The sequence below is a fragment of the Panthera uncia genome, assembly GCF_023721935.1.
Source record: "Panthera uncia isolate 11264 chromosome B3 unlocalized genomic scaffold, Puncia_PCG_1.0 HiC_scaffold_1, whole genome shotgun sequence".
NCBI lineage: Eukaryota > Metazoa > Chordata > Mammalia > Carnivora > Felidae > Panthera > Panthera uncia.
The window spans coordinates 25,874,673-25,888,046 of NW_026057582.1; the positions used below are offsets into that span (position 1 = coordinate 25,874,673).

Consider the following 13,374-nt stretch of genomic DNA (forward strand, 5'->3'; position numbering starts at 1 on the left):
TGGGGGGTAGTGCACAGGGGAAAGTCATTAAAGGGGACAAAGGGCACATCTCACTTGGCATGGGGCAAGGGATTTTGAAATCTGAACAGATACCAATCAGATCATTCACAATATCACAAATGCTTCAAAGGGACATTTTGTGAGACCAGGGGCCTTCAAGATCATTGTTCCTTCCCTCTCCACCACCCCCCACAACATGAAAAAATTGCCTTAAGATGATAGATTTGGGGACCTTCTATTAATGCACCTCCTGTGAGCTGTGATAAAGAATCTCTAACCCTCACCTGGAGCAGACAGAGCAATTCTACCCCTACCTTCCTCATCAACAAGCCCACCGCCACAATCATCAGGGAATGGGTTAGGGTTTGCTCTCTAGATATACTTTCACACAGGAACGCACAGAACTGGTATTAGGTTTTGCAGTGATGATCCTAAGCATTCTTGTAACAAATCCCATTGAAATCCTGTGTGAATTCCAAGCCAGCACTTACAGCGGTTACCCTCTTCTGAGCTATTTTTTTATCCCTTGCATTTGATTTCCGTTCATTGTCCTTTGGTGCTCATTTCCTCCAGCATAAAGGATAACCAGAGGGTTGGATCGTACGGTTCTACTCTGCTATCTCTACTATAGGGTGGTTTAAGCTGTTATATTAAAATATTATTTTTTCACAGTGGAGCAGACAAACTGACTCTCAAAAAGGCAGGCTCAATTTTCCACTTGGAAAGAGGAGAGCTAACATTTTCCACTGACAGTTGAAGGATTATTCACAATGCACAAGGTTTTATCTCTGGGCTGTATTGGCTACTTTACTTTCACAAGTTGTTTTCTGGGATATCCATCATGTTTTCATAATAAGCCTGGCATATCACATGCCTCTTGTATGTGGAGAACTGAACATTATGGTAGGGTCACCACCGAGACGGACAAAGGATGCAGACTTCTCAGCCTTAAAAGTCGCTCTCTTTGCAGTGACAGATCCCTGTGGTTAAAAGGCAAAGAAGGGCTATGGCTTCTTCTATAAGCGTTGGTCTTACCAAAGAGCGTGACGTTCCTGATCCTTCCAATTCAAAAAGAAAACCAAACCTTGCTAGAATATTAAATTCTAGGCATGTTCAAATGACTGACACACAGCAAAAATTATGACACAGTTTGTTTCCAGTCATCTCAGAATTTTATAAAATTTTAACTAGTAGAGAAATAAAGTTAACATGGAGGATGGTACATTCTTAGAGGGCCTATGACAAAGCATTGATTTTTCAGAGTGAACGTGACCCCTTAGGACACAAAACGAATGCCTTGTGATGCACAGAAACGACAGAAAACGAAATAACGTACAACTGTAACATCAGGGCTCAAGTTCCAGTCTCACCACACACAAGCTGTGGGACCACAGGCAAATTACCTCCCTGCTCCAGGCCTTTGTTTCTGCATCTACAAAATGGGGATGACAGTGCCTACATCAAAGAGTTCAGACAACGTGAAGTTGCTTGAGAAAGGGCTCTAGGTTGTTATTCTTTTGGGGGGCTTTGCACAGGGCCTGACATGTAATGAGCAATCAGTTTCCATTTCCAGAATGAAATAAACTGATGCCCTCAACACACAGTGTGATGAACATGGCCCCAGATCAAGGAGCCAGTTCACATTAAAGTAAGAGAAATCCATCAACTATAGTGAAGAACAATTCTTTCACCGGAAGAATATAATGCTCTTCACCCTTGGGGGGAAAAAATAGGGGAAAAAAAGAAGAAGAAGGAGAAGGAGAAGGAGAAGAAGGAGAAGGAGGAGGAGGAGGAGGAGGAGGAGGAGGAGAAGAGGAGGAGGAGGAGAAGAGGAGGAGGAGGAGGAGGAGGAGGAGGAGGAGGAGGAGGAGGAGGAGGAAAGAAAAGAAACAGGGCAAGTAAAAAGGTTCCAACAAGAAGAGCCTCACCATCTGTTCATCCTCTTTGGCAGCCCAACTGGCACTGAACGTTTGACCTCCACTGTCCTTCATCAGGCGAATCTGAACATGCTGGAGATAGGCAGAGAACGCTCTTCGGGCCTGCACCTTGCTATAGAAATCCAAAACAACATACCGTTACGAGACAGAATGCTAAGCCTACCAAATGTGTACCTGCCTCATTCAAAGCGGGCTCTGAGGATCCTCCTATTAGGAAGGCTAAAAAAAATGAAGTCCATCATGCAGTCATTGAATAAAGATTCCTTCTACACAGTGCATGAGGTGTTCTTTTTTCCTATTAACAGAATCAAAGATGGAGAATCCTATTTATTTTCTCATTATTAACAGAGGGGAAAAAATCAAACAGGAATAGGAAATCAGGTTTCCTATTCTTACACCTTATCTCTGAACTTTTTAACAACTTTCCTGGGGGAGATGGGCAGGCAAAGTATTGAATCTTCACAAGAACCTTTGCATTCATGTGGAAAGGTTCTCCTGCCTTGGAGGCCCTAAAGTATATACTTATCAGTTGGTGCGAAAGTATGCTTTTGCTATGGCAACTAATATTTCTGGTGTGCAAAAGCCTCCAAAGCAGGAAATCGATAAATCCTACAAAGGAACTTTTGAGACCAAATCTTAAAGTCCTGCTTTTCTCAACTACAAGACAGGAATGGCTGGAGCCCAGAACAAATGAGTGAGGTCCAACAGAGTTTGGCGTAGATGAACTGACAGGCTGGGACGAGCCCAGACGTTCAGTGGGAAAACAAAATCTTTACATGTAGTAAAAAAAAAAAGCACCTCAGGGACATCACTGGAGAACTCAGCTGATTTCTGCTTGGTGGTCTAGGCTGGAAACAAGGAAATCTGTTGAAGCTACGGTTTAGAAGACAGAAAGGCCAGAGACACACTGACGATTTTCACTTCAGCTGCTAATTGTAGCGGATCTGTTTTCCTTCAGGAGAGATTTTGGTTACTTCAGCTGATCGGCCTTCTGACACTCCAGCCAGAATTACATCAGCGAAGATTAGGGCCCAGCACAAACTTTGTTTACAATCCTCACACATGCAATCACTGAATGCTTTCTATTCACTGTTCCTCCAAAGTTAGGATGAAGGACTTGACCAGAGTAAACTGGACATCCTAACAGGGTCTAGGTCTAACCTCTGCGTATGTGCTGGAGGGACCGAAGAGGAGGGGAGTCAGGTTGGAAGCAGATTTGCTCTTGAGAGTTTAATATAGAAGATCTCCAAAGCATAAAATACAAGTAAGGCTACATGTTTCTAACTAATGGGGATAGTTTATGGGAGCACAGTATGATTCTGAAAAAACAAATTTCTATTTTCAAATGTTTCTCAACAAGGACACTTCTATTCTTGTTCACCTGGAGACCACTTTCCCCTCAACCATTTACCTCCACAACAAACTATTTGCGAGACAAAACAAATGAAACAAATTCTTAATTTTCATCCACAAATTCACTTGCTACCTAATGAGGTAGAAATGGCATGTTTCACATATCTCCCAAGTAGAATACCTCATTTTATTAATCATTCCTCTAATGCTGAAACGTGAAGGTCTGTTGGATAAGGGAGATGTCACTTCGAAGTTGAGATTTCAATCATTATTTTGTTGTAAGTCATTGCCACAAATCAAATGAACAAGTGTGGAGGTTGCCATTTCTATAAACCTTATTGCAGGGACCCCTGGGTTGTTAATTCTGAGACTGCCCCCAAGATACTTGGACACACTGGTTGGCTAGGCATTTTCAACATACCAAGAAAGATGAAAGAATGAAAACTAGAAATGATTTATACCAGTGAAACTTGGTTTTAAAACCATAAAAGCTTATATGGATCCTCAGTATAAAAAATACGCAACTAAAGGCTAGGGCCTGGAGTCTCGAATCCTTGCCACGACCTCCCTGAGACCCCTCAGTAGCCACTGAGGTGCCCCACAGAATCATGGGTAGCTACAGGGAACAGGGTCTGAAAACCACTCATTTGCATTAACACACCAGGCAACTACAACAGTTTACTCAGTGAAAGTCAGATCCATAAGATTTATGAAGAAATCATTTATTTCTACAACAGCTAAGTAGAATGTTATTGCTGGAAAGGGCCTCAGAATATAATCCAGTGGTTTTCAAATGTTCTATTTCAACTCAGTGGAATCCTTTTTCCCCCTCAGAAAGCACAGTCCGAAAAACATTTGTCTAACCTTATACCTTGGCCTGAAAGAAAAGGAAACTGAGGCACGGAGCTCTCTGACTGGCCGCCATGATCACACAGCCAGCTGGGAATCACTAAAAAGCGAAGAGAGAGTCCAGGTCTTCCAACAGTTCAGTGAGCTCTCAACTAACAGACTCTTCCAAACCTTAACTCTATCTGCATACCTCCCCAAACCCCGACGTCACCCGCCACCCGTGCAATATAAGAACTGCCCTCTAACTTGGAAAATAAAGGCCATCGTGCATAAATACGTAAACTCCTTTCCTCTTTAACTTCTAACTACTACACTCAGCCCATAGTGCTTTCTTTCTGACTTAACAGGAAGAGAGACCCCTCCAGTGGCCTCTTTTGCCTTCCTTTGGGGCCCTTCTCTATCGATATATCCATTTCTGTATCTCTGGTCTTCTTACCATCAAATCCTTCCCCTCGTCTATAAATAAGCTTCAGAATCCCCATCGTTGGGAAAAAAAAAAAAATCCTTTTCTCTTAGCTCACTCCTCACTCTCTCTGATGTGTTCTCATCTTCTTTTCATTGCCAAATCCTCTAAAAAAGTTAGCTTGCACTTGCTTTCTTATTTCTCAACTCGTAATTTCTCACAACTCAGAGGCTGGCCCTATGTCAGAAATGCAGGAGTCTCTTCTCACTCTTCATGCTCTCTCGGGCCGTCTGAAGCATGCTACAGCTTGGAACTCTCATTCTGGAGAGTTCTACCACACTCCCACCTCCTACGCTGATGCTTACCTCTCTAGCTGCTAGTTCCTATCTCTTTACTATTAAACACCGGTTTTCCCCAGGGCTCAATTCTCCTCCTTTTCTCCAGTCTATGCTTGCTGGACTAAATGAACTGGACAAGTTCACTCACTCTGAAGTTCTTAACTATCAACTGCCCGATCCTGTTCAACTCTTACCCTCAAAGTGATATCTTCACCTATCCGCTGAGCAAGTTCATCCCAGAGCCCTCCCTCCGCCTCACCGTGCCCCAACTGAAACATCATTTTTATCCTGAAACCAACTCCTATGCTCCTTATGTGGACTGATGGCATCGCCAAGTTGCTACGTTTGGAAAAATCCAGCCTCTCTGGAGTTCTTACATCTACAGAGACCAAGCCCTGCCAATTTTAACCTGCAAATTTCATCCGGTCCACCCCATTCCCTCCATTCCTATAGTCGTGGCTCTGGTCAAGGCCTTCATCTTTCTGGCTCTGGACTACTGTGACAGCCCCTAACTCACCTTTCTGCCATTAGTTCTCCTCTTATCAATCACTGCCCCACAATGCACCTAGAATTCACTTTCTAAATCAAGGTCTGACCATAGCATTCATCTGCTTAAAAATTATCCGTTTAGAAAATACAGTCCCAGTTCCTCTTAAACCCCTTTGTGATCAAACAACATCCGATTATTTAGTCGTATCTCTTACCGCACACTTCTCTCCGTGTAACTCCACTACGCTAACCCAGGTTTCTCAAACTCGCCAAGCTCATTCCAGTTTCAGGGCCTTCAGACTTGCTTGTCTGCCTGGAACATTCTGCCCCCTGATGCTCCATGACTTGGCTCCTTCTCATCATTCAGGACTCACCTCAAAGGTTACCTCTTCATGCCCGAACACGACAATCTAAAGAAACCCTCCACCCAATTACACTCTAACACTACAACCTGTTCTTTCTGCATTGCACTACTTACTCCCTGAAACTACCTTGTTTCTTTGTTTACCGTCAGTACACCCCCCAAGACCGTAAGCCCCACGAGCCTGTCTCGGTCTCTACTGTAACACTACCATAGCCTGGCCCATTCCCGCACAGGGCGGGTGCTCGATAAACTTCTGTTGAAGGGCTGAATGAATGACTAGACTATCACATCTCTCTGCCTTTATTTCCTCTCCTGGCACTTCCGCACTTAGCTGTCACCTCTCGGCCCTCGTGGCATCCTACTCATCCGCCAAAGCCTGATTCAAATATTGCCACCTCCCTAATGTCTCTCTGGGCCTCCCAGGCAAGATCAGTCACTCTGTTTTCTGTATTTAAGATACAGAGCGCTTTGTCCATACTGGCGCCCCCGCTCTTTAAGGATCCCTACCCAAAACCGTGAGCTGCTTGAACTCTGTGCTTTTAGTGACTTGACACTCCAGCCCAACCAATATTTGTTGGGCCAGTGAGACCTGGGTATGGATCGCAGCGCTATACCTTGGACAAGTAACTCCTCTTGACAATTATTAACATTCAAAACAACATCAAAAGTAATGACATTCTTCCTTAGTAACAATAATAACAAAATCAGAGTCATTACTTCCCAGGACCACTGTCAGAAAAGGAAAATGGCCGTAGAGCCATCAGCCCAGGACCTGGTACACAATACAAGTCATTGGTTTTACGATTCCAACTACAAAAGGTACATACCTAAGATTGCCGTTATCTTGCAGAATCTGCATCAGGTTAAATTTAGGCTCTGGCTCCTGAGTCTCAATTTTGCAGCACTGTTCACCTTTATTGTTCCATTCAGAAACTTTCGCGGCATTTTCTTTGGGTGAATTTTCTACCATAACAGTCAGTGAGGGGGTGTATTTGGCTTGACTTTCTCCGAGGGACCCTGCAGACTCCTCCTGGGAAGCCTCCTGTTCTTCATCTTCGTCGTCTAATGCAACTTCTTCCTCCTCTTCACTCTCTGTCTCGGTTTTAACATTCATTTCAGCTGGTTGAGTGATCACTAAATGCGAAGAATCACTAATGTTGCTGAAAAAAGATTAAATTTTCCTCTCTCCCAATACCTTCCTTTCATCTTTTTAATAAAGTCCCATTTCCAAATCAGACCACAAAAGAGGCACAACATCAACAGCACACACATGCCACTCTACAGTCTTACATATTTCAAAAGCCTGCAACGACCTCCACTAGGGTTCACGTTCCTCACCATAATACCAATGGCTCTCTCTCAACGTCAGGCAAACATCTTGGGTACAGTAATCTCTACAGTGTGTTGGAGGTTTCCAGAAGGGCACAAGGAGCAGGGGAACATCGTTCTATCCTATGTTTATTCATTACCTTTCTCTTTCACCAACTTGGAAGGTGTGTGAGGACAAGGACTATACCTTTTTTATTCACCAATGAAACCCTAGTGACCAACATGCCTGATACAGGTGCTCAACAAAGGAGGGAAGGAGCGGGCGGGCGGGTGGGGGGAAGGAAGTCAGTCCATCAATCATGACAAACAGACCTATGACACGGGAGCATCTTGGAGAGAGACACATTCCTCTTTGTTCATGTTTAAAATATTTATATGATTTGGCAATGTCAAGGGATGAACCAGCTTTAACACCTAATCATGAAAAACCTGAACAACAATGCTCAGGGTTCCATTAAACTTCAGCTAAAGTGTTTCTTTCTACTGATCTACCTCTACATCTCAAGTATTTAGCCATGGGCCAAAACGTATGTGCTTCAGTTATTCCCCGGCACAAATACTATAGACTGGAAGATTTAGAAACTTCCAACCCTTTTGAAATTAAGTTTTGGAGAAAAAGACTACGCAGAAAAATTAAACGTATTTGATGAGGAAGGTTCTGATTCATTAAGTATGAAGTAAGAAGCTGATCAACTGGGCCTGGCAGGACCCGGACAGTGGAGTCTGGCGTAAGCTCACCGGCAGGTACCTGGGTATTTTGGCCTCATTGCCCTCAATCTGCCATTCCGTCGTCGGCGTTTCCGCACCTCCAAAGACAGGAGCTTCCTCTCATAGAGGGCAGCGTGCAGTTTGGCCTTGGAGTTCATACTCTCCACCTTCAATTCCGGTGCTCCGTCAGCAGCCAGTCTATGGAAAAAAAAAACACCACAATACGGTTGCTACAGCCTTCAGAAAGCTCTCCTTTATTCCAAGGCTAAGCTTGACAGAATTCTGTAACCACAACAGGTTGGGCATGGTATGTCTACTGAATTCTAAAAAGTTGGACAGAAAAATGGGAATACTGGAATTGGAATCTACATTAAAACTTCCCTAAGGGCCCGTCTGAATTTAGTAAATATTCTGAACAAAAACATATCTGAAAACAATGTTTAAGTGTTTTTAAAGTATTCAGTCAGGCTGGCTGACGGTTTACCGCAAAGACCATAAAGTGCCACCCAATACCTTATACCTAGGGATGACTGGGAGATACTGGCAACGCTTTCATTCTTAAGCTGGGTGGTGGCTAGAGGTGTTTGTTTTGTTGTTACTCATTATAGTTTACTCAGACTTATACAAATATTCTTCTAACGTATACGCTATTTAATAAACACAAATTTAGCAGAAGTTGAGACAAGGGGAGGAACATTTGATAGCCTGTGAATATGGTAGCCCAGAGCGAAGACTTATGGGGGAAAGTCTCAGTCAAAAGTTACCAAGACCCCGAGGCACACCAAGTCTCAAACATTCCAACAAAAGGAACTCTCCTCCCTAAGAGTCTACTTAGTTACAGGAGGAGATAGGGGGAGGTGGTAGGGACTCTCCAGCTGGTGATTACAGGTCAGGAGTTAGTGTCAGAGGCACAGACAAGGGAAGGCAGCAGATGGTGGACAAAGCCAAGTCCAATCAGGTCATGAACGGGAAATGGGGTGGACAGAGGATGGCAACAGCTACATTAGGCATCAAAGTACGATAAATCATAAGTTAGGGAAGTGACTGGTATCAGGCCCAATCCAAACAAGGACCGGGAAAAGTACTGGGCAGGCAGAGCTAACTAGGACAGCAAAGACAGAGAGGGATCTTGGTCATTGGGTCAGAAAAGAAGTGCCCATGTCAGTGTCTAAACCAGGCAGCTAACTCTGAATACTCAGAATGCAAGATCTAACTGGTTGGCTCTGAATTCTCTCTCTTGAACTCCCTGGAACTCAAACTGTATTCCCTTTGAGGTCAAGGGACCTCAATTCTCTGAGAGTTTTCAATCTCTAAGCATGATGGAAAGACTGTGTCTTTTGGTCTATTTAGGTGTTTTAGGGATTTCTGAGTAGATAAACTGGACAGTAAATCTTCTAGAATCTTTCTCTCTAGAGCAGGAAATTGAGCCAAGAATAGAGATGGTCCTGACACATGGGGGCAGACACCGGAAGCAAATTAATAAACTTTAAAAATAGCTCCAAGTTCAAAGCCAGCTTACCATAGTCCCAAAAACTGAACACTGCACCCCCCTCACACACGCACGTAGTTGTGAAAATAGATTTTTAGCCAGTTAAAGAAAATGAAACAAAACTAACATTTTAAAATAACAACTATGAGCTTCTAAGAAACCCTGAATAGACCAATAAGTTCTAAGTATTACAAGGGATGGAGGTAGGGAACGATGGAGAAACTATGAATCTGATAAACAGAATTAATAGTTCTATACGGGTAAAGACCAGGCTTGCATGTCAGTCACTGGATCAGAGATGGTCCTGAGACTGCCCAGCACATAGCCGACATACCATTAATTTTTTTTTTTTTTAACGTTTATTTATTTTTGAGACAGAGAGAGACAGAGCATGAACAGGGGAGGGGCAGAGAGAGAGGGAGACACAGAATCGGAAACAGGCTCCAGGCTCTGAGCAGTCAGCCCAGAGCCTGACGCGGGGCTCGAACTCACGGACCGCGAGATCATGACCTGAGCCAAAGTCGGACGCTTAACCGACCGAGCCACCCAGGCGCCCCCATTAATATTTTTAAATAAACAACTGAATTCCCTATAAGTAAATTATAACACCTTTCAGCTACATCTACCTCATTTTATTTTTCTAACATTGTATTCTGAAAATATTTACACAAACAGAAAAGTTTTAAGAACTGTACAGCAGACAGTCATGTACCCATTGCCTAGTTTCTGAAATAAATATATTGCTATATTTGTTTCAGCACATATATATCCAACCGTCCCTTCTTCTATTCATCCACCAATCCATTTAATTTTTAAAGCATTTCAAAGTTACACACAGATGTCAGTGCACTTTGTACCTAAATGCTTTAACATGCACATCGTTAGTAGCTAGAGTTCAGTATTTGTTTTATGGGTATTTGTTTTTGGTGTTTTGGTTTATTGTTTCTGTTTAGTTTGTTTGTTGGTGAGCTAAACACCATATACAGTGAAATACCCAAATACTATAATGCCCATTTGTGAGTTCTGACAAATGCCTAGAACTATGTAACCCGAGCTCTAACATTACCACCCCCTCAGAAAGTTCTCATGAAGCTTCCCAGTCAATCCCTCCCTCACACTCCTAAAGGAGACCACTGTCCTAAGTTGTTTCATTACGTATTAGGTTTGCCTACTCTAGAACTTCTTAAAAATGGAATTGTACAGTATGAACTCTTATAAGTTTCCTTTCATTCTGCCTGTTTTTGAGATTCATCCATGTGATGTGTATCCATACTTATGCCTTTGTACGGCTCAGGATTAGTCCACTCTATGAATAATCCACAGTTCACCTACTCTCTGGTTATCGGACCCCTAGGTTGTTTCCAGTTTGGGAATATTATGAATGAAGCTGCTATGGACATTTTTGTACAAGTCGTTTTGTGGTTACGTTTTTCATTCCTTCTGGGCAGAGATCTCAGCACGGAGCTTTCAAGGCTAGCAAACTGCCAGACCCCTCCTAAGGAACTTGTACCAGTTTCTGCTGCCAATGACAATGCACCAGAGCTCCATTAGCTCCACACCATCTGATGCTGTCGGTCATTTTCAGGTTGTTCCCAGCTTTACTGAGCTGTCGCTGACAAATAAAATTGTAATGTATTTAAAGTGTACAACACAATGACATAACGCGAGCCATTCTGCTGGATTTCAGTGGTATCTCATGGTTTAACTTGCAATTCTCTGATAACTAATGGTGTTAAGCACATTTTCATGAGCATACTGGCCACTCACATACCTTCTTTTTGAAGTGTCTGTCCAAATATTTTACCCATTTGTAAGAGGGCTGTCTTCTAATTTTTCAGTTATAGGAGTCTGTCATACTCTCTAGGCACCAGACCTTTGTTTGATGAATATCTTCACCCGGTTTATGGCCTGCCTGGTCACTTTCCGAACAGTATGGGATGATGATAATTTTGAGGAAATCTAGCTTATCATTTTTTCTTTTTTGGGTACCACTTTCTGCGTCATGTTTAAAACTTTTGCCAAGCCCAAAGTCCCAAAGACACTGTCCTAGATTTTCCTCAAGAAATTTTATCGTAAGAGCTTTTCTGTTTATGTCTCTGAATCATCACTAATTTTTCTGGGAGACAGGGGCTGAGGTTCACTTTTTAAAGTACGATATCCAGTTCCAGTCCTATTTGTTAAGAAGTTTCCTTTCCCCAGTGGATTACTTTGGGCCTTTTGATGCAAGTCAAATGACCACATAAATATAGGTCTGTTTCTGGACTCTCTTTTCTGTTCAACTTGCCACAGTTTTGATTACTATAACATTGTAGTATTTCTTTAAGTAAGGTACCCTAAGTCTTTTTCAAGATGACTTTGGATACTCTAAGTCCTTTGTATCTCCACAAACAAAAAAAAAAAAAAAAAAAAATTTAAAGTCAATTTCTGCTTTGGTGAAGAAAAATATAGTGGATTTCTACTATATATATATATATATATATATATATATATATACATACATACATATATACTGGAATTATATATATACACACACACACATATATATACGTATATATATATAATACATATATATATATACGTATATATATACGTATATATATATAATACATATATATATATACGTATATATATACACAATATATATACGTATATATATATACTGGAATAATGTATCAGATCTTTAGATCAATTTGGGGAGAACAGACACTTTTTGCAATTTTCAGTCTTCTAATCCATGAACATCACATATCTCCCCACTTATTTAGATCTTCTTTCATTTATTTCAGTAATATTTACTCAATATTTAGCTTTTACTGTATAGGTATTAAACATATTTTATAAAATTTACCCTTGAGAATTTCGTATTTTCAAATGCTACCGTAAGCAAAATTTAATTTCATTTTCAAATTATTTACTACTAGTATTTAAAACTACAATACATTTTAGTATATTGACCTTATGCTCAAAGACCTTGCTAAATGCAATGATATGTTCTTGTAGTTATTCTGTAGATGTTTTAAGATTTCCTATTAACTTGGGGTGCCTGGGTGACTCAGTCAGTTAAGCGTCTAATTTTGGCTCAGGTCATGATCTCATGGTTCATGAGTTTGAGCCCTGCATCAGGCTCTGTGCCGTCAGCTCAGAGCCTGTGGCCTGCTTCGGATTCTGTGTCTCCCTCTCTCTCTGCCCCACCCCTGTTTGCCCCTTCTCAAAAATGAATAAACGTTAAGAAAAAAAAAAAAAAAAGATTTCCTATTAACTAGCTCAGATCATCCAAGATGAAAGACATTTGATTTCTTCACTTCCAATCTGTATGCCTTTTCTTCCCCAACCCTTGCTTCATTGTACAGCTTGGAACTTCTAGTATAAAGTGACTACAAATGGTGAAAATGGACATCTTGATATCTTATGATTCATGGAAGGAAGCCTTCAATATTTTACCATTAGGTATGATGATAGCAATAGATATTTTATAGATGGCATTTACCAAATGAAGAAATTCCTTCTATTCCTTATTTACTAAGAGTTTTTATCATAAATGTGTTGAATTTCATCAGATGCTTTTTTTTTTTTTTTGGATCTAATAAAATGATCATCGGGTTTTTTCCCTTTGTATATGGTAAATTATACTGATGAATTTTCAAATGTCAAACCAACATTGCATTACTAGGAAAAACCTCTCTTAGTCATATGTATTACCCTTTTTTTTATACTGGTAGATTCAATTTGCTACTATTCTTTGAAGAAATTTTGTGTCTCTGTTCATGAAGATATTAGCCTGTAATGTTCTTTTTTTTTTTTTTTTTAAATTTTTTTTTTCAACGTTTTTTATTTATTTTTGGGACAGAGAGAGACAGAGCATGAACGGGGGAGGGGCAGAGAGAGAGGGAGACACAGAATCGGAAACAGGCTCCAGGCTCCGAGCCATCAGCCCAGAGCCATCAGCCCAGAGCCCGACACGGGGCTCGAACTCACGGACCGCGAGATCGTGACCTGGCTGAAGTCGGACGCTTAACCGACTGCGCCACCCAGGCGCCCCATGTAATGTTCTTTTTTAATGTATACTTATTTGAGAGAGAGAGAGAGAGAGCACATGCGCGAGACAGGGGAGGGGC

At 41.6% G+C, this 13,374-nt stretch overlaps 1 protein-coding gene across 10 annotated transcripts in view; it reads right to left on the reverse strand.

The window, feature by feature from the left end:
* Positions 1 to 13,374, reverse strand: part of TTLL5 (tubulin tyrosine ligase like 5) — a 287,219-nt gene that overhangs the window by 175,745 nt on the left and 98,100 nt on the right. For all 10 annotated transcript variants that reach the window (XM_049611362.1, XM_049611361.1, XM_049611359.1 and 7 more), the window contains 3 exons: positions 7,811 to 7,968; positions 6,561 to 6,867; positions 1,929 to 2,049 (listed from right to left, as the gene is read on the reverse strand). In XM_049611362.1, coding sequence (XP_049467319.1) covers positions 1,929 to 2,049; positions 6,561 to 6,867; positions 7,811 to 7,968 — 586 coding nt within the window. The remainder of the gene's footprint in view (positions 1 to 1,928; positions 2,050 to 6,560; positions 6,868 to 7,810; positions 7,969 to 13,374) is intronic.